We start from the raw sequence: 22,815 nt of genomic DNA, 5'->3' as shown, positions 1-22,815 counted from the left end.
GCTACATTTTAATTGGCCGGGAAATCACGTGGTAGGATCCAGTTTTTCCTCATTTATTTCCATATTGTTTTGGTTTTCACTAGCATAAAAATAATAAAAGTCATAAAATTATTGTTTTTTCTATAAATATTTTAGTTTGATTTGATACACGTATAATTTAATAGGGTAGTATTTCTTATTTTCAAACTTAGTGGATAACAATTGTAAAAACTGAGTCAAAACAACCCCACGGACAATGCGACGGATTTAAGGTTATGTTAAGGTACGTCTCTTGTGAATATCAATTGATTGTTAGGTTTTCTCTTTTCTAATTGCCATTTACATTTCACCAATGCAGCCATGAGGGATATTAAATTATTTATTGCAAAATCTTTATTGCCACTATCCACTGCAGGTTCACAAACTCTGGCAGGCGTTACTGGTGAAGAAATTGATTATTGTGAGTGGCCTGTGATCCTTGCAGGAGATTTTAATGTGAATTTCTCGTTACCTGAAGCTGAAACATTATTAACCTTCCAATTTGGATTGGAAATGACAAATTTGGATTGGAAATGACAAATTTGGATTAGAAATGATAAATGGTAGGAATGATCCAACAACCAAAGGTGTAACTACTATTGATGCAGTTTTTGCAAGAAATATTGGAAAAATGGAACTCAAACATTTCGTATCTTACTTTAGTTATCATAATCCCATTGTAAATGTTATAGGTTTGGATATTTCTCCACTCGAAAATGATAATTAAAAGATGCGATCAATTGTTAATTGTAAGCATTGTTAATAAAGTTTGCCTTAAAGAAACAATATGATTTCATTAAAAACCAATTTCTACCCCTTCCTATTTCATTTCCACATTACGAAGTTTCACTTCTTCCGCGCGGAGGGACTCCACGCACTATTTTTTTATTTTATAAGTTTTGCATCCATTTGCATAAGTTTCGTAACACTTCATAAAAATTCTATAAAACAAATTATTTGAGACTAGAATTTTTTTTTTTTTTATGTTGAGATACAAATACTGTATGAGAAATTATAGGGCATCCAATATAGGCATTATATATGATAACTAGCTTTTCCTTTTAAAGCAGCTGTATGCAACACGCAGTATACATTGAAAATCAACGGAGTCTCTAAACAAACAAACGATAAAAAATGAAATCTACACTTTTCAACAATTTTATTTGAAAAATGAGCATTTCACTTTTGGATTCATAAAGCTGAAATCATCACATTGGAAAGCTTCTGAAAATTCTTCAGCATTTTGCATGATTCCAGTCATCCTATAAAACAAATAAACACACACCGAAATCATAATATAATTGAAAACCACATTATTAAAGTTACATTCAAAAGTATAATTTAAAATATCAACCCCCACATTTCTAAGAATTTAAAAATTGTTTTTAAATATGTAATTTTAACCGGAAGTAAGAACTTCTACGTATGCATTTCTTAAACACAGCATTTTTAGTCATATTATGAGCTAAACATACTAGTTTACAGCTAGTTCATTTTTAAACCTATGTTAAATGTTTATAACGACCATTTTTTTATATTTCATTTATACACAGTAAAAAATTGCGGATGAATTTGCAGTAAAAAGTACCAGCAATTTAGGTGCATAATCCATGTAACCGTAACATTTTATACCGTAATTTTCGCAGTAATATTTATTTAAATACAGTGATTTAGCAATTTTATAGTAAATACTACACTAAAATTATGGTATATCAGATTCTTTATCCCTGAAAATTTTACAATAAAAATGTATTTTATGTTAAAAAGTGCCAGCACTTCGAGTGCGTGAACTTCTTACAGTAATTTGAGTCAGAATTTTTACATACAGTGTACTGTTTTAAAAACGATTTGCTTACCTAAATCTTGCAGCAGCATGCTTATCTTCAAGATCCATTTCTACCATTTCAGTTTCACACCAGAGCTTTAAAAAACAGTAAAGATAAGAGAAAATAGTCTTTCTTTTAAAAATTTAATTAAGTATTCTATAAAATTATAAAAAATATTACAAGCTAACATTAAATTAATTTGCGAGTTTTTATTCGCAATTAAAACTTCTACGTTTACAAATTTTAAAAATTTCTTAACATGATTACGAACAAAGATAACTTCAAAAGTTACAAAGAAGTGTTTTTAAAGATGCATAGAGAGTTCAAGAAAATATATAATTACAACAAAGAAATAAATAAAAAAAATTTTAAAAAAATATTTATAATATTAATGCAAATCAAAGCGTAATTATTTTTTGATCGCATTGTATTGACGCAGTAAAAGAAATAAACTATTTAAAACTTATGATTAAACTGTTTATTTATTTTCAATACAATTGAAATTCAGGGTATTTTATAGATTTTGCATTCCATTCAAAGTGAAATACAAGGTAAATTTTTTAATGAAAGCTAATGATTAACTAACGATGTATATTTACCTGTGTGATTAAGATGTAATATAATTGTCTTGTCGAGTAAGGGAATTCAGGCACACAAGTTGGTGAAAATTCATCCGTTAACAAGTGAACAGCCTACAATTAAAAACAATTTTTTGTTAACTGTAAAAGCTTGTACCTCCATAAATGTATGTAGTACTGATTTCTTTTTTCTGTTGCATGAGATTTTTGAACCTATCTCAGATATTTTCACGTCACTGATTTCAAATTTGCAATCTGTTTCTCTCTATTAGCTACAGTTTTCATGCAATTTGATAATGTATTCCTAACCAGGATTTCTTAAAATTTATCCGAGTGAATACTGGTTGCCTACTTTTCTGTAACGTAGGGAGTAGTAGGAAGAAGGCAAATCTGCATTTTTTAAATCTGCAATCTGTTTCTCTCTATGAACTACACTTTTTATGTGATTAAATAATGTTTTCCTAACCAGGATTTCTTATAATTTATTCGAGTAAATACTGTTTTCCAACTTTTCTGCAGAGTAGGGAGTAGTAAGAAGGCGAATCTGCATCTCAAATCTGCAATCCGTTTCTCTCTTTTAGCTACAGGTTTTATGAAACTTAATAATGTGTTCAAACCAGAATTTCTTAAAATTTATTCGAGTAAGTACTGTTTTCCTACTTTTCTGCAACGTAGGGAGTAGTAGGAAGAAGGCGAATCTGCATTTTTTAAAATCTGCAGTCTGTTTCTCTCCCTAAGTCACAGTTTTTTTGAAATTTAATAATGCATTCCTAACTAGATTTTCTCAAAATTTATTCGAGTTAGTACTGTCTTTCTACTTTTCTGTGAAGTAGGGACTAGTAAAAAGAAGGTGATAATACATTTCGGTTTATGATGCTATATGCTAATGTTATATGTTTTTTGTCTTAAACGTTATTTTATAAGGAGCAGAAAAATATATAAGTATCTATCTAAACCAACACGTTCCTTAAAAACTTGCACACTAACACAAAAAATAAAATAAACCAAAGACGTCATTTTGAAAAAAATCTGTAGCTTTCGGATGAAAATCAATTTCTGACTCAAAATCCCCACACTCGAATTGGGCAAGAACAAGCTCTTTTTTAAAAAAAAATATAGTCAAAACTACCTGACTATAATAAAATATGGTGAGGTTCTAAAATCTTAAAACTGGTTCGGTGGGAACACCAATAAGCTCTGTAATTTTTACTGAAGCTCTTTGGTAATATGATTTAAGTAAAAAAAATTAAATTTTATTTTACAATATGTAATGAAATTTGGTAAAAGTGGTAAACTATGGTAATATTGTCAATGATATCTTAGCATGGCATAGAAACCACTTATTTGATTTAATTTACTTTACAGTTTCGTATTTTTTACGAATTGTGGGGTAATAAGAACTATAATTTTGAAAATCAGAATTTCCAGTTACCATGTGGATGGAAAATTTGCCTAGTGAATGTTTAAATACCGTATATGTACGTATTACTAGAATTATTATTTTTTTTTTTTACCAGAAATGTCATTACCATACAGTAGGGCAATTTTACCAGAATTTTTTTCTCCGTGAGAAATTTGTATAAATGCAAAAAAAAAATTTCCCTTATGAAATTATTATAATAAGTACTGGGAAGGAGAGACCTACAATGACTTAATTTGAAAGATCGTATTTTTCTTTTACAATATTACAAATCATGGAACCACAAAGATATGTTACTTAACTAATATAACTTTCACTAAAGTAATTTCGTAATCAAAAATGCACTTTTTCTAAGTTTATATTTCTTTATTTTTATCATTTTCACTTATTTATTTTTGACGTATCATTTCAAAGCGCTCGAAAAATCACTTATTTCGAAAATATACTCTGCATAAACAAGAAAAAAAACTGGTGTAATTTATGTAAGAAATTTATTAAAAATAAATTAACATTTAACATAAAAAAACTAAACAAATCAGCATTATTTTCTGCTGTTGTTGTTGTCTTATGCTACTTGACAATACCTACAAGTCCTTCCATCAATCCACAGATTAATTTTGCCCTGAACCAGAGCACGATCAATATCTGATCCAAAAGCCCCAGAGGTATTGTTTTTGGAACTTGGAGAATTTTGTGTCCCCGATAGATTTAGCGTGAACCAGTCCCCATTTTGTGCACGGTCTTCGGCCCGCGGGGATCGAACTCACGATTTCTTGTATATGAACCCATTACTTCATTCTCTCCAATTATCCTCAGTCTGTACAAATTTACTCTGCATCATTTTTTTCTAAGAGTTTTATACAAAAATGTATGTTTAAGAGGTTTTTCCAAGGTTAAATAACACATTAAGCTAGGAAAAAGCTGTAGTTTCTTTGCTGGAATGTTTTTAAATTGGTACGCGCTAATAACACTGTAGGCTCTTTGAAACATTTTTCAAGCATTCGCCCATAGCTTCCTCAATCATGATCTAAAGTAGTAAGAGACTTACGACAAACGGTCTTTAAAATGTTTCTTGGCAGTGAAACTGCGGATTTTCTTTCCTTATTTATCACCAGTTTTAATCCGGTATCACTATCAGTCATGTGTCTAGAAGTTCGATTATCAGTCAAGTTAGCAAAACCGATCACTCACGTCAGTGTCCATTTTAACAAATAATGAGAAATAAGTATATCTTGGAAGTGAACCTATGAATGTTTTTCATATGTATTACTGATTTAACCAATTTCATACACGATAAAAAGGTAGCATTGAGAAAATTCACACTAAAATGAAATAACATTAAAAAAGGAAAGGGAAAATAAAACACAAATAATACCTTTTCAATAAGTTCAATAGCAATCAAATCTGCAAGATTTTCTTCGAAAGTTAACGTACCATTAACCTGGGGAATAAAATGAGGTACTTTTGATTCATGAATCTATCTAAGGTAATTTTGTAATAGATAACAGAGTATTAATCAAGAGCGATATATACACCGAAGAGCCATTACATTGTGACCACCCTCCATCTATAACAATGGGCTCGCCCATGCTTTCATGGTTTCTCGCCCAGGAACAATATTTTCATGGGGCACATTAGCACCCATAATCCTCATAAAACAATCCCTGACGTCTGTAAGCTACTTGAACATAGTTGGAGACCACGTTTATCTATTAACGGCAACAGTTTTTCCTGCGGGGGATGATATTTACCAACAGGATACTGCACCATGTCATAAGGGTCGAATCGTCATGGATTGGTTCGAGGAACATTCCAGTGACTCTCAAGTCATGTCTCGGCCCCCAAATTCACCTGACCTTAATCCAATAGAGCATGTGCGGTCCTACTTGGGAAACCAAATTCGTGCTGCCACGCTACCCCCTCGCAATGTAAGAGAATTGCAGGACCAGTTGGTGAGCTCTTGGTACCAAATACCTCAGACTACCTACCAACACCTTGTGGAATCAATGCCACGTCGGGTGTTACCAGGTTTGAGGGCTAAAGGTGGTCCTACATGTCTAGCAGGGTGGTCATAATGTAATGGCTCTTCGGTGTATTATATATACGTACACCAACCGGGTCCGAATTATGTGAACCTCAAAAAAGGNATATATAATATGTTCTTTTTAGGAATCATTCCTTTACGTCGGTGACATTTCAATAGAAAGAATAATTTTTTAGATAGGTAATAAAACACTTTAGCAGCCTTCTAATCTATAAGCAAATAGATTTATGATAAAAAAAAAGAATGTAATAAAGGAGAAAATTTGAAACTTACAAATAAATCATGAAACTTTTGAGCATACCATTTAAAGACATTTTTGTTTGGAGCCATGCTGATTTGAGAAGAATGCTAAAATATCGAACATTGTTTTAGATGCAAATTTATGTAAAAAAAGAAAAACTAAGTGAACAATAATTAATAAGTAAAAAAAAAAATTAAAATTATTAATTCTTTATAATTAAAATTATGAGTCTCATAACCGGTGAGGAAATATTCAAAATGAGGCATTTGGTTCAATGACATGTCAAAAAAAGGTGTCAAAATGAAAAGTCAAATGAAGTATTTACTAGATAGTCAGCAGACATAAAATTAGCGGTTACAACTGTATGCATCTTAATCAGTATTTCTTCAAAATAAATAAATAAAGTGCTAAAATAAAATATTTATATTTAAAAAAATTAATAAGACATTTTTCTGTACTATTTTAATATTTATAACAGTAGCAATGAATAATCAATTCACCAATGAAAATATTTATTTTCCTATCATATGAAATCACATGATACACCAAAAATTGATTGCTTTTGATTATTCCTTCAAATGCTGACAGAATCAGTCTTATTGAAAATGAAACAAAAAAAAAGAAAGAGAAACGTAAGTAACTTAAATATAATATTGCAAGTTTAAAAATAAAGCAAGTTAAAGAACATTTAACTAAAGTAGAATAACGTAAGTAAAAAGGAACAATTTAAGTAAAAGAAGTTAATTGAAGAGGACGCCTTATCCGGAGAGAAATTTTTCGTCCCAGATTCTCTTTCAACGCTATAATTAATTTAAAATTTAAAGTAAAAAAAAAAAGTGAGTTCAGACAAATTTAGAGTAAGCAATAAAGTTTGAAATACGAAAAAAAAAATCGTAAAATATCCAAATGAATATAAATTATAAGATAATAACTTAATACTCGATACTTATTACTCAATAGAAAAGTTCTCTTTCTGTAATTTGTTTGTGTTTTGATTTTTAAATTTGTTTTTCGGCGATTGAAACTTTATGACTTACTCGTGACGAACTTCATGACTTTGTCTGAACTCACTTTCATAAGTTCAGACAAACCTTAAGTAAGCAACCAAGTTTAAAATATTATTAAAAAAAACCCGTAAAATATCCAAATGAAAATAAATTATGAGATAATAACTTAAAACTCAATACTTATTACTCAATAGAAAAGTTCTCTTTCAGTAATTTGTTTGTGTTTTGATTTTTTAATTTGTTTTCGGCGATTGAAACTTCATGACTTATTCGTGACGAACTTCATGACTTTGTCTGAACTCACTTTCATAAGTTCAGACAAACCTTAAGTATGAAATAAAGTTTAAAATATTAAAAAAAATATCGTAAAATATCCAAATGAAAATAAATTATAAGATAATAACTTAATACTCGATACTTATTACTCAATAGAAAAGTTCTCTTTCAGTAATTTGTTTGTGTTTTGATATTTTAAATTTTCTTTCGGCGATTGAAACTTTTTGACTTACTCGTGACTAACTTCATGACATTGTCTGAACTCACTTTTTCTTTAATTTAAGTTTTAAATTAGTAATGGAGGTGAAAGAGAATTTGTGACGAAAAGTTTCTTCCGTGGTAAGTAAAAGAGATAGCTTAACTACTTAAAATGGAATAAAAAAGAATAAAAATGCAAAAGATTTAATAAATGCATAAAACCATGCATAAAAGTTAATAATGAGTGCATAAATGAGTTGAACATTAATTATTAAAACATGCAAATGAACTATTTCTATCATGCACTTGAGCTGGGCTTTGAGCTGTTTTGCAAACTGAGGAACGTATGACAAACCAGTTATACCAGTCAAAGAAAGAATTTCTGTATTTTGCTTCGAAAATCACGGAAACCAGGCAATTGTACAGGACGTACAAAAAATGACCGATTATTTGAAAAACGAATAAATGTAGAGGAAGAAAGATAAGAACGGCTCTCTCTGTTTTGCACAGGAAACCAGGACCTTTCCTGACAAAATTTCAAAATTAGTTATAAGGTTCCTCAATATATATAGTTAGCGCTTTTAACTGATAAAAACTGTACAACTATGTTTTCAAATAATCACTATTTGCTGCAACAAAATGTGCTGCATGGTCAGGAAATTCAGACAGTTACGCAAATATGTCAGTTGTAATGATCTAATATGTAGAAAAAATATTTGTTTTATAGCCTTTTCAACAAGTTAACGGACATTGTAACTACAGTTGAACCTCTATTTAACGATGTCGCTAAATTCCGATTATAAGTTCGTTATATGGAAAATTCGTTAAATAGAAAATCACCTTTTAAAATGCTTAAACAACACAAAACAGGTTTTTTATTCATAAACACTGGGCATAATTAAATTAAAAAAGCTATTGATGTACCTTTATCTTGCAAACTAGTACCTACTATTTATTTTATAAATCTTAACCGCAAAAGAAATCTGTATGAAACCAAGAATAGAGAAAAACATTTTACAATCACTATCATACTACATGCATTTTCAACTAAAAAAAGCTAAATGTATGTATAAAATTATAGCGGCATTTATTATAAAGTAATTTTAAACATACATTACCACACGAGCTCTTAGGTTTAATTGCCATTGATAAAATCCGTTAATTTGGTTTAAGTTTTTTGTTTGAAATACAAATGAAAAGGGAAAAGAATTTTACTGCTTTCTCTAAGATAACTTTTAGAGAAAGCAGTAAAATATTACATAAAGCAGTGGCTTCGAAAATTAATTCACAGTCATTTACTCCCATAAAATGCGTTAACAAGTTTGAAATGCTCTGAAATATTTTTAAAAATAGCGTAAGCGGATCTCAAAGAAAAGTTCGTTAAATCGAAAATTCACTACGCTTTCTGAAAGTTATTTCACAAAGAAATTTCCAAAATGTTTTTGGTTCCTCAAAAAAAAAAAAAAATCGTAAAATAAATAAAAACGCAAAATGAAAGTTCGTTAAATAGAAGTTCTGCTGTATTTTTAATAAATGGTGGAAATATATAATTGGTTTCATAAGCAGAAGGCAGCAAACCGAATATCTTTTTCTCATTACATATTTATAATAGATTTAATAAACTGTTTTTTACTTTTAGACATCTAGTATTTTTTTTACAATTTTCAAGTGAATTAAATGTGACGTATACTCATGTTGGTAACTAGTAATTGAGAAATTTTGAGAAAGAAATTATGCTATTTGAATATTTTGGCCAATTGTTATTATTTTTGGGATATATTTATTAAGTCAAAATTCTCCGATATTTGTTTAGGATTTATAATTTTATGTACACACATTGTCTTCGCCTTTTGTAGTATGTATATTTTATTGGAAATGTATATTTTACTGGAAAAAGAGCAATTACAAACCTTTTTCTCATTTTCTTTTTGTGTAAAATTTGAATATTGTCCAATAAGGCAAGTGGCTGTTGAGTTTATCTTCTGTAAAGCTTCATCAGAGATTTCATTTGTTTCTAAGAGAAAAAAAAAATGACGACTAAACTATAGATTCTTTAAAACAAATCTTTGCTTATTAGTGAATAAAAACATTAAATACGTTTGCTAATATTAGTTTATGCATTCGATCAGTTTATTTTCAATAATGTTATTTGATACGGAAAACAAGGCTATACTGTGAAATGCCAGCTTATGGCCAACAGTATAAGACAAGCGTTGCTAATTTGATGAAATGACACATCAATAATTGCTCTTATATACATCCAATATCATTCAGAGTGTTACTTAATGGCCACCCTTAATGCATATTTTCAGTATTTTCCGGAGAAAATATGCAGATTAGGTATCATATAATAATTTAATATTAAAACCAACGAAAAACAAAACGCTGTCAAAAACTAAGGAATCAATGCTGCTGAAACTATCCAAACCTGTTTGTACTTCGTTGCATTAGGTAATCGTATTCACTTTGTTGTTTTTATCCCACTTTCTCCTGTTTAAAGATTTAGCAGACCCTGATAACGTTTCTGTTTTTTTTTCTTCAATTTATAAAAATATTAGATTAAATATAATCTGCGATCCTCAATCTGGGATTTTTGTTTTCTTTTTTAACTAGGAATCTAAATGTAATTTAAGTGCTGTCATTACAGAACACCCAGATGAAATGTCTGCCGTAAATGTTTCTCGGATTCCATCTTTATATTTATTTAAGCGTATTGCACTAATTTAATCACTATTTTTTAGCACACCATATGAAACACAATTTATACCAGTGGTTTTCAAACTGTGAAACTAAAACATTTTGCAATAACAGGGCAAATTTCTTCAGTATACTGAAATATAGGAGTGACTTCTTCCGAAATTATGATAAGCCGCTTTCTTGATATTGCAGTATTCTTAACCCGCAAAAATATAGATTCTACATAGATCTTGAATCATAACATCGTATTAAATTGCTGAAATTTCAATCGAGTGTTAAATAGAACCACATATTAATTCAACTTGAGCCAAGGTGTCGAACAATAGCGTTCAAAAGCTTATTACTTTGGTTTAATTTGGCGGTAGGGTTTACACTTTAAAAGTAAATTTGCAGTAAATGTGAAAGATATTACCATTACTTCTAACACTGTAAAAAAATATAAGTGGTGATAAAAACTTCTCGCGTTTTCTGAATTTTAGGAAATTAAAAATGCAAAATAATTATATCAATTTGATTTATAATTGGTATTTTATGATGCGAATTACAGCACAAATTGAAAGAAGAGACAAAAAATATCAAAAGCATAAATAATTTTTTTTTTTTTTGAAAAAATAATAATTCAATATTTAATAGTTATACGTTTTGAATGAGGTAAAACTCTAAGCATTTTAATCGTCCAACGTATAACGAGAGAAAATTTCAGTGATTGCTGTGTTAAGTGGCGTATATCATCAATTATGTAATTATCTCAAATTATGTAATTATAATTATTCCTCGCTATATATCCTTAACAGGAAAAGTAAATTATATTTCCATTATTACATTTTGTCATGCATAATTACGCGCAATAATTTTTTTCACTTTTCATGTTTCTTTTAGGCTTGTCACTGGCTAATTGAAGAAAAAAAATGATTTTGCCTTTTAAGTCACTTGTAAAGGAAAATAAATTATTTTAAATCGACAACATTCTTTACAAGGAAGAAACAAATTGAATTCTTTAATAAAACATTTAGTTTTTAAAGTTGCTGTAAAGAAAATGCGTTTAATTTGTATAAAGAATCGATACTTAACTATTTTTCATTCCTATTTGTTTATGTCGTGTTGCAACATGAAAATATATCACAAAAATACCATAAACTTTTCTATTTATTTTGAGCTTTATAATATTTTTTTAATTTCCACAATTATTATAAAGAAAAAGATCGAGATCATCTGATCTCTGAATTTATTTCAAAAGTATGCGAAGAAAGAAAGAAAGGAATAGCAAATACCTATTAGAGGATGAATAAGAAAAGTATGGTGGCATCACGATAGTGATGATTGCATGAATGATCCTTAATATAACGAGTGAATAAAGGAAGAAGAAAAAATTAGTGGGAGAGAAATTAAACAATTTAATGAATTAGTATAACATCAGCAATTTTTGACGAGTTGGTGATTTATGATTCGTTAAATTCAGGGCCGGATTAACCTATAGGCACATTTAGGCACGTGCCTAGGGCCTACGAAAATCTTGGGAGAAAAAAAATTTGTTGACAAAAATAATTTAGCTTTGAAAACAACAAATGTATTTTGCACAAAATTATGAAGATACAAATAAAAATATAATATTTTTCGGTAATAAATTATTTTGCAGAATCTTATGATCTAATATTAATTGTAAAAAATAGTTAGAAAATAAATTGTTAAAAAATAGTTTTTTTTAGCTATTCTTCTTTTAGATATAAAACGATATTGAGAAAAAATATGTATTAATTATATGTGCTTGTGGAAATTATCTGTAAAGATTTAGATGATTTTAAAAAATGTCTTTCCCTTTCTCATTTCATTATGATTACAAAAGCAGCCACATACAGTGCTGCCATCTAGAGATTTAGATATGCATTTAAACTTTTAGATAAAGTTAATCCATCCTTTCTTATTTCTTTTCGATTATAATATGAGCGGCAACTTATAGTGCTGCCATCTATAAATTTAGATACATATTTCAACTTGTAGTTATTTAATAATATGATGCTTTCAAAATATATAATTATTTTTTATGATTTAATGAGCAAACTTCTTCATTTAAATCCAGAAAATTAATAATTGAACTAAAAGAAAAGTTAATCCGATCCGTATTTATTCAAATCCGACTGATTAATGATTACTAGGATGAACAAAAAGTTAACCTAAATAACTTTTGACCTAATATTCGAATTTCGACTTACTGAGGTGAAATTTTAATATCTTAACGAGCACTATTTTAACACGCTACTTAATTATTACTATTTATGAAATTGGTTGGGTATTTTCCGATAAGTAAGAACGAAGATTGTTGTATTTTTTAGCTTTTATTTCTATGAAAACTATGTACAAAAAATTTATATTCCAAATTTAAAATTAATTTGAATTAATTGTAATTAACTTTTAATAAATAAAAATTGTTAAATTAAAATTGATTTTTTAATTAATTATTACTAATTGCTTTTAATTTTTAAATTAAATTAAAATTAATTTGCAATTTACTCGACTGCATAATTTTACAATTAGTAATAACTATACTTCTATAATTTATTAAACAAATCTTAAACACCACACTTAAATAGTGCTAACTAAAAATTTAATTAAACTTTCCTAAAAAAAAGGAGATTTTGAATAATTACATTCACGGGGTTTTGTTACATATTTTTTTCGATTGTATTATTTCAGTCATTAAGAAATGTTTTATTACAATAATTTGAGGGGAACATATTAAATACACTACTTAATTAATACTGCACCATTAACTGACTAACTCAAATGATTTCGCAAAAAATACTCAAAATTTGTAAAATTCAATTATTTTTTATTTTGGGGGGAAACTATTCTCCTTAATTTGTTAAAAATTTTGCATTTTTATAAATTTTTTAATAATGCTCAATTATTCAAGAATTATTAAATGATTAAATTATTGAACAATTATTAAAATATATGATGAAAATATTTGAGAGTTTTTATACTTAAGTACAAAGTATTTTTTTTTATTGCGGAAATAATCCCATTACTGAAATGTTAATAAAACAAAAAAGAATTTAGGAAAATTTATCCGGATCTAGACTTGCTTAGCAATGCCACTAAATGTCAAGCCATTTGTAGAAGTAATAACTTGTTCCGCACTTAGTAAACGTCATTTTAATTCTATTTTTTAATTTTATTGTAAATATTTTTAAATAATGGGAGAAAAATATAAAACACCTTTTAACTTGTAGAACTTTATATCCCGTTGTTCTTCGAATAAAATATAGTATGACTTTAAANAAAAAAAAAAAAAAAAAAAAAAAAAAAAAAAAAAAAAAAAAAAAAAAAAAAAAAAAAATACTCGCTTAAAATATGCATTTCTGAAACTTAAAAAGCAATTTCATAATGATAAAGAAACTTATTTTTGAAAACATTCCAAAGAAAAAACTTGAATACTTACTGAAATAAAATATTAATTCGTGGCCAATTTCGTGAGCTACAACAAATCCTAAAGAAGCATAATTCATCCATCTAAACACAATTAGTTAATTATCAATTAAAAAAATTGGTGAAATTGCAAATTTCAAACTATCATACATGATAACTTGTAAAATTTCTTATTTCATCATTTCAGATTCATTCACATATTTATTCCATGCAATTCATCAGCGTTTTCTCTTAATAATTAAAATAATTTTGAGTTCAAAATATTTATGCAGATTTTACTACATAATTTACTTATATTGCTCAAAATTATTGATATTTACAATATTTTAAATATGATTATGTTTTTGACAGCCGTTAGTAAAACTATATTCATGATGCAGTTTCAATAAAATGCTAAAAGTGTAGTTTCCCTTTCCATCAGTTTTCTTTTCAACAAACACATTTTAAAAAAAATGTTTTTTGAAATTGCATCAGGAATATTGTTTTTATAAGGCAATATTCACGATACAATTTCAATAAAGTACAAAAATGTAGTTTTGCACATAATGCCATTTAGTATTCCTTCAATAAATACATTTCCATAAAGTGCAAAATGTTCTACATGCAATTCCATTGGTTTTTCTTTTAATAAATACGTATTAAAAAATGTTTGTTGAAACTGAAATTCAATAAAGGGCAAAAAGTGCAGTTTTACATATAATTCCATTAGTTCTCGTTTCAGCAAATGCATTTCAAAAAATGTTTATTATTTATTTTCAAAATAATCTATAAAAATAGTTAAAATAAATATTAAATGTTTAAGAAAAAATTATAAAATTTGAAGAAAAAAAAATTAATTGGGAGATGTTTTTAAAATTTAAAATTCTAAAGAACTAAAATATGATTTGATTTTATACATACCTGGGCCGCAGGGAATCATAAACTGGTGGAACTAATATTCCAAACAATAGATCTGTGAAAAGGAATGTTCATTTAAATGCTATGGGAAACATTCTCGATTAGATGTATATTCAAAATATGATTAGATGTATATTCAATCATATTTTCTCGATTAGATGTATATTCAAAAGAGAAAAAAAAAAAAATACAATGTAAGTTAAAGAAAGAGAGAAAGAAAAAAAAAAGCATCATTTATCCTTTTTTTTTAGAGTAATTTGCATCCGAAAATTAATCTTAATTTTACTATTAAACTTCTAACCGAGATGAAAAAGAATACGTTAAGGATATAACGGTGTCAACTTAAACGTTTAATCACATTTTTAATTTTTAAAAGAAACCATACATATCAATATCCTGGTCTTAAGCGAGAGAAAAAGGAATTAAAATAAAAATATTTAATAAATTTTATTTTAGCTAACAAAATTTCATTTATTCGTGGTGGATTGCGTTTTACTGCTTTAAACAATATTATGCTATTGTGGTGAACCACCTTCTCACCAGATGGCGATGAGCTCTGCTCGCCAGGTGGCAGTGCAAAACATTTCCCTCAACCTTTTTATAAGATGGCAACATCTCTTGTGTTCAAACTTTAGTTTCCAGAATCTGGCAGCAGCTCAAGAAATGCTGCTGTCAAGAACATTCACCTTTTTTAAAAATGCTGTTGTCGTTAATCATGTCTGTCTTTTACATTGTAACTTAACTTTTTTTAATTATTATTAAACTGTTGTGATTATTAATTTTATTGAATCAATTTATTTAATATCATTTAATCTAATCACCACACCATTATATCTGTACGTAAATGAAATCTTATGAATTTTTAATGTTATGCAGGGTGTTCCGTTTTGGCATCCCTTAATGCATATTTCAGAATCTTTAAAAAAAATCAACAAATTATTCTTATTTAGGGTCAAAAAATAAAAATAATCTAAGAAAAAAACATAACTGAAATAAAACGTATGCCTTAGAAAACACTGAGGTCATGTAGAAATCCCTCCAAGTTTCATTAAGCAATCAACCGGGTTTTTGAAATTTTCTTACCCCACCTTTCTCGACAGTAATTCTTCANACCATATCAATATCCTGGTCTTAAGCGAGAGAAAAATGAATTAAAATAAAAATATTTAATAAATTTTATTTTAGCTAACAAAATTTCATTTATTCATAGAGGATTGCGTTTTACTGCTTTAAACAATATTATGCCATTATATCTGTACGTAAATGAAATCTTATGAATTTTTAATGTTATGCAGGGTGTTCCGTTTTGGCATCCCTTAATGCATATTTTAGAATCTTTAAAAAAAATCAATAAATTATTCTTATTTGGGGTCAAAAAATAAAAATAATCTAAGAAAAAAACATAACTGAAATAAAACGTATGCCTTAGAAAACACTGAGGCCCTCCAAGTTTCATTAAGCAATCAACCGGATTTTTGAAATTTTTTTACCCCACCTTTCTCGTCAGTAATTCTTCAGATTTCGATAGAATTTTTGTTTCTTCCTAACCTAAATGCTATTTAGAGGTCAATAATGCGCTTCTGACTAAGTTTATATAAGTCTAATCAGAAATTGAATCCAATTAACAAAAGCAAAAAACAAACAAAGAGGTAAATTAACTATTAAAACATTAAATCAAAATGGAAAAGCGCCTAAGGCAGCTAAAACCAAATTTGCTTTATTTGAATTTAGATATTCAAACAAACATGAAGCAGGAAAAAAGTAATAAAATAGAATATACTACAGGAATAGAATACAGGAGCCTTTCTGTTGTCAGTGGAAAAACCGAACCACTGACAACAGAAAGGCTCCAGTGTGTTTGCAGACAGTGTGTCCCCTGAAGAAGTGCTGTCTTACAAACACACATATATTCTATTTTATTACTTTTTTCCTGCTTCATGTTTGTTTGAATATCTGAATTAAGATTACATAAGCTAATATTTAGTGTAGCCCTTACGGAACACACAGTACAAAATCGCATAATCAAATTAAAATTAATCGTATATTACAAATTAAAATTACGTGTAGTAAATTAAATATATAAAAATGGATAAATTACCTACTAAGCCACGAGTATGCTGTGCAGTTGTTTGAAATATCCTAAAAAAATATCCACCTATTCATTTCGATTTATCATAAGTAATTACCAAGAAAATGTTTTTATGAATAATAAATAAAACAATAGATATACATAATTCCAAGAAGAAGAGGTAAGATATTATTTGAATAGACATTACTGGGGCAAATAGATTCATGATTTTGCCACTCTCGACCACTTTGGGTTTCCTTGTTTTGTTTTTCAACTTTTTTTCCCTCTCAGCAACTGTGGTTTTTCTAGTTTTGTTTTTCGCCTTTATTTATTTATTTAATTTTTTAATTTCTCGTTGGCAACATTACGTTTTACATTTCAGATCACTTTTGTTTCTTCAACTTCACGTCTGGGAAGTCTTGCAAATGGGCGCCAACATTTTAACGCTTGAAATGTGTCGACTGTTATTGCCATCTCGTATATTTTTGAAAGCAATGAAGTTTTTGATCAAGTAACACAATATTCTATTTCAATATCATCTAAAAATTATAAAAATATACACTACCATTCATTAATTTCAATAAGCCCATGGAGTTTTCCTTTTTTTCCTGTATCCAAATTTGTTCATAATTATCACGTATTATAATACATAATTTTTAATTATTTACGCAATATTTAATTCATGTAACATTTCGCAATGATTGAAGCTTACTTCTATAATCAACGCTTCAAATGCAATTAATTGATTCACCTTTAAATACGTCTTCAATGATTTAATACTAGTTATTTTCACGTGATCCGTAATTAACACTGTAAAATGAAACAAGACAGAGAAAAAATTCTGGAAAAATTGCCGCAGTATACGGTAATGACATTTCTGGTTAAAATAAATAAATAAATAGATAAATAAATAAATAAAAAACATAATCCTGGTATCAAAAACAAAATCATTTATTTAGTGTTACGGTATTCAAACATTCATTTTATAATTTTTCCCTTCATATGGGAATGGTTTGCCGAAAATTCTGGTTTCTTATCTCTTATTAGAACTTATTAGAACTTAGAATCTTATTAGAACACATATAGTAAAAATATTTAAAAAAAGTAATTTTAACCGAATAAATGGTTTTATATTAAAGTTATGATGATAAAATTACCAAATTTTATCCCACTTTTAAAACTTTTATCACACATTATAAAACCTTTATTGTTAACTTTACAAAAACCATTGTCAAAGCGCTTCGGTAAAAATGACTGATATATTTAATGTACCTATGGAGCCAGACACGCTGTAAATTTGACCATATTCCGTCTGTTTTGAGCGTAATTTCCGTAATTTCTTTCTCAGTGAATTAATCACATTAAAGAAGTACCGTATTTTACACGTCTTTTATGACAAAAAAATATTCGTGGAGAAAAAGAGGTGAGCTGAAATTAGCGAGCAATAGCGCATTTGACTAATTGCATTTTCAAAACCTTGGCGAGTTCAAAACAATCACAGTCATTGTTTTCAATTCAAAGTTTATTATTTAACTAAGCATCTAAAAATAATTCAAAATTTCTTTATAAGAAAACTAATTCATTGGCTAATAATTTTAGTCAATATTTCTGTACCAAAGAAATAAGTATTTTAATTGATTCTAACAATTTATAATGTTTACAGAAAAGCTAATTAACAATCGAAAAAAATTTAGATGACTTGTTAGGATTTCACACACTTCAAAAATTACGTGATGTTCACTTTAAATCATTCGATTTTTACAAAAGCAATTTCGGGACTTTTTACATCGTTGTTAAAATTGTTTCGAGCCGTTTAACAATGCCAATAATTGATGTTTAGTGGTACAAATCAGCTTACAATAAGCTATGGTTAAAAGCAAAAAAGATAAAGTAGATTACTTGGCCACATTCCCTGCCGGTTCAGGAATAGTTTTCAACAAGTAAAAATTGAATTGTTGTTTCTGATAATCTAACACATTCCATAGAAAACTTGAGTTAGTAGGAAGATACTGAAAGAGAAATGAAAATTATCAAATTATCTCTCTCTCTATATATATATATATACATATATATAACCTAAAATATTGAGAAAATATGGAAAAAAAAATAGAAATAATGACAAGAGAAGAAAATTAATAAAAAATTTTTCAAAAGTATTTATAAAATAGAATTTTTGATTATCTAAAAGAAGAAAGAAAAAAATTTAAAAAAACTTAAAAATCCGGAAAACAAAACAAAGAAAAGATATAATCTCTTCATCAGCCCACACGATTATATTCGCAAAAAGGAGTGCTTCCTAATGTTGTATTAATATAGCCAAAGCAAAATATATCAATACAATAGTGTGAGGAGAACTCAAAAAATTGATATATATATCGTTTGTTATATAGCAATAATACGGTAGTACAAAAATTTAGTGAGGAAATATAAACGATAGCATTCGAACATAATAATATGTATAGTGCGCAAAAAGAAAAGGACCATAATTCCTGATCTAATGATTGGATTTACGCGGAATGATTTGAAGCCTTAGTTTAACCTTCAACATACTTATAAACTTGAACAAAGTTACGAAATTAGACTCAACGTGCATTCTCCGAAAAGCACGGCATTTCCCCCCCTCATAACTTGGGGTATAGCAGGTATCTGAAATTTTTTTTTGTTCCAATATTTTTCGCAAAAGTGGGATTGCAAAGTAAATAGGGGAGAGTCGGGTAGCCCAGCTCACTTAAGGAGTATTGCTTATATTTCTGTATAATATTGAGTAATAATTAATATTTTTGCATGTTTCTATTATTTTATCGTCTAATTAAATACTGCAAAAAGAATAAACCAAAAACGAATAGTTTAATTTAAAAAAAACATGTTTTTTCAGCTCTTTTCTAAATGTGTCGGGTAGCCCCGCCCAGTTACAAAAATTATGTTTTTTTACTGTTTTTTTCAGGTGTAAATGAGAATGACCAATGTATTGACAATAGATAAACCTCATTTATCATTTTTATCACAAAATTATTTTATTTATTACATATTTATATACTTTTAGTGAATTCTATCATTTAATAACAATCATTTAATAACAACAATATTTGTTGTTAAAAATGCATATAACATTCAAATTTGAAGCAATAAAATAATAATCTTTGCAACCGTACATTTATCGACGAAATAAAATTGGGCGGTGATACCCGACATTCATGTGAGCGGGGCTACCCGAAATCCAATTTTTTTGTAAATTTGTAATTACTCGAACAATTTTTTACATACAAACTTCTTTCTTTGTGCAAATTAAACTTAAGACTACATACTTTAATGCTGTATGTATAGAAAAAATTATTTTTTTAGTATTAAAATGAAGTTTAATCGAAACATTCAACCAATTTTTCTTAATTTCATGACTACTGTATTCAACATATTTTCAAAACTATTGTTTACCATGTTACCAGCTGCATAAATACTTGAAACTTTGAAAATAATCTTTTTTTAATATAGCAATTTCTGTCTGATGGCCCATTGACTTGAAAAAATATTCTATACATATGAAATTGACAGTAGGCGGGGGTACCCGACACTCCCCCATATATAAATAAAAAAAGAGTTGTATTTATAAATTTTTATTTCTTAGAACTATTTCGACCGATTCAAATTTTGGACTTTGTCGTTTAAAAATACATCGTTGAAAATTATGTAAAAATTCACGTACCTTATTTAATAGAAAATCGACCATTATAAATAAAAAATGATAAATAATTATAAAGTTTATTTTTTAGGTAGAAATATCATTGTACGTATAAAAGAGTTTTACATGTGTTACAAAATTATTTGAATTTAGAGAATTATTTTAATTGTTCCAGAGATATACGCAAAAAATAATTTTAGTTATAAGGAATCCGAACTTCCGACTGCTCTCTTGGCTAAATTATTAGGACCATATCTTTCGGATTACGACCATTCTCCATAAAGTTAAGCATACTTTTCTTGTTCTGTGACGTATTAATATTGTACTTATATTTTTTTTAATCACAAGGAGAAAAATTTTCAAAATGATTTCGTTATTGGTAAAAAAATAGGATTCTAATTGTTTGCAGGACCCAAAATCCACAATATGGTGAGTGCAAATACTTATAAGAAATTTAATATCACTTTAATTTTCAAACGTAAATAGTAAAAATGGCATAGAACAACTATACAAATGGTAAAAAAAAAGTTAGTAATTTCTTTTACTTTTTCCATAAGTCCATCAAATGTACCATCAGCTAAATATTTCATCCATAATAAGTGGGATGTGGCTAAATTTGATAACTGTAAAAATAATTAAAACTTAATAAACTCCATATTAAAGTATGTAAATAAAACTTTGTTTACAACGAAACTTACGAGCACTTAAATGACTTTTTAAATATAAAACCATATATGTATGATGCACAAGCATATAGCGTGAAATAGCAATGATTTATAGCATATATTTATATTTTGAAATCCTTTTATAGAAATAGTTTCTGGATGATAGAAGACTATAGACGATAAAAAATTAATTTAGGATAAATATCACATGATTAATAACTTAACATTAGAGTAACTTAACGTTAGAGTAATAACTTAACATGATTAATAACTTAACTAGACATTGATTAATAACTTGACATTAGAATAATAACTTAACATAACTTGACATTAGAATAATATCTTAACATAACTTGACATTAGAATAATAACTTAACATGATTAATAACTTAACTGGACATTGATTAATAACTTAACATTAACATGAACTAATATTAGAGATCATTTATCAAGAAAAGTCTCTAGATTATAGAAGACGTTCAAATATAGAAACATATTTCAGAGTGAATATTATGTCATAGAACTAACTTAACGTTAAAGATTATTTATCGAAAAAGTCTCTAGACTATAGAAGACGTTCAAATATAGAAACTTATTTTAGGGTGAATATAATATTATTGAACTAACTTATCATTAAAAATCATTTATCGAAAAAGTGCATAGATTATAGAAGACGTTCAAATATAGAAAATATTTCAGTGTGAATTTTATATTATAGAATTAACTTTAACATTAAAGATCATTTATCGAAAAAAGTTTCTAAATTATAGAAGACGTTCAAATATGGAAACATTTTTCAGGGTGAATATTATATTATAAAAATAACTTGACATTAAAAATAATTTATCGAAAAAATTTTTAGATACAAATAGTTACATAACTTAATATTAGACTTATTCATAGAAAAAGCATTATGATAACAACAAGTGTAGTTCATAGAAAAATATTCAAGGGAAAAATTACAAGATAAATGGGTTTTAATTCAAAAACTAACATTTTTTTTCAATTTTCTTTTCATGTTGTCATTCAGCCACATTTGCTGATCTATCAATCCCTTAGCTGTCTCTTTATAAGCCTCAACGATTGTGTGTACCTGGAACAAATATAATAAAAGATTTTTAAATGTGAAGAGATTTAACAGCTTAATTTACTTGATATAATTTACTTACTTCTTTCATTTTCTGTATAGGCAATTTTTTTGAAAAATATATCTGTGCTAAGGGTTGTGGCATGAATGTTGACATCCAAATCGTACATACTTCCCACTTGTCCTTCACGATTAATGTCAGATTGCGGAGATAAGTGTCCAGAAAGGGGAGATGATTTAACAGAAAACTCATAGCAAAGTAATTGGCCAATTGCCTATTAGAAATCGTTCAATTATGTATGATACAAGGTGAGGTTAAAATGTTTATACGCTGTAAACACTATGGTGTAATATCTCTATAAAAATTACGTAGAACATAAAAAAAAATCGTGTGAAGGAATACTTTATTCTAGGTTAGCGTCAAATTGAGTGTTCATATACGATTTAAAAGGTGTAATTTAAATCTAAACACTTAAAATTGAATGTTCTTAACTAAACTGTTTCGCTTTCACACCAAACGAGAATTATTTTCTCTTCCGAAAAGACAAATTTTGGCGCGTTTTGAATAAAAAAATTCGAGAAACGCCAAGCAGAATATTGCCAATTGTTTGTTTACGGTGTGGAATGAGGTGGCGAGAGTTCGTTTTTGGCTTTCATCGTTGATATTCATCTTGATATGATTACTTTTTTG

At 27.8% G+C, this 22,815-nt stretch overlaps 1 protein-coding gene across 2 annotated transcripts; it reads right to left on the bottom strand.

The window, feature by feature from the left end:
- Positions 1-1,160: 1,160 nt before the first annotated feature.
- Positions 1,161-22,449, bottom strand: LOC107438035 (membrane metallo-endopeptidase-like 1). 2 transcript variants are annotated; one of them, XM_043050041.2, is made up of 13 exons: positions 22,207-22,439; positions 22,032-22,130; positions 20,918-20,995; positions 18,596-18,705; positions 16,727-16,767; positions 14,632-14,683; positions 13,745-13,815; positions 9,519-9,622; positions 6,160-6,234; positions 5,218-5,283; positions 2,444-2,536; positions 1,875-1,939; positions 1,161-1,280 (listed from the first exon to the last, which is right to left on the bottom strand). In XM_043050041.2, the coding sequence occupies exons 1-13, from the start codon at positions 22,375-22,377 to the stop codon at positions 1,178-1,180; spliced, it is 1,128 nt and encodes a 375-aa protein (XP_042905975.1). In that variant the 5' UTR covers positions 22,378-22,439; the 3' UTR covers positions 1,161-1,177. The 2 variants fall into 2 exon arrangements, with proteins under 2 accessions (XP_042905975.1, XP_042905985.1); XM_043050051.2 differs by lacking the exon at positions 6,160-6,234 and having other exon boundaries at positions 22,207-22,449.
- Positions 22,450-22,815: the final 366 nt, after the last annotated feature.

Source organism: Parasteatoda tepidariorum, chromosome 8 (genome assembly GCF_043381705.1).
Source record: "Parasteatoda tepidariorum isolate YZ-2023 chromosome 8, CAS_Ptep_4.0, whole genome shotgun sequence".
Classification (NCBI taxonomy): domain Eukaryota; kingdom Metazoa; phylum Arthropoda; class Arachnida; order Araneae; family Theridiidae; genus Parasteatoda; species Parasteatoda tepidariorum.
This window is presented reverse-complemented; position numbering and strand designations above follow the sequence as displayed.

Coding starts and splice junctions, on each gene's coding strand:
- LOC107438035 (XM_043050041.2), bottom strand. CDS start 22,377: ATGAGTTTTCTGTTAAATCATCTCCCCTTTCTGGACACTTATCTCCGC. Junction 14,684..16,726: donor GCATACTCGTGGCTTAGTAG/GTAATTTATCCA, acceptor TCCTTTTCACAG/ATCTATTGTTTGGAATATTA. Junction 1,281..1,874: donor CATGCTGCTGCAAGATTTAG/GTAAGCAAATCG, acceptor TTTGTTTTATAG/GATGACTGGAATCATGCAAA.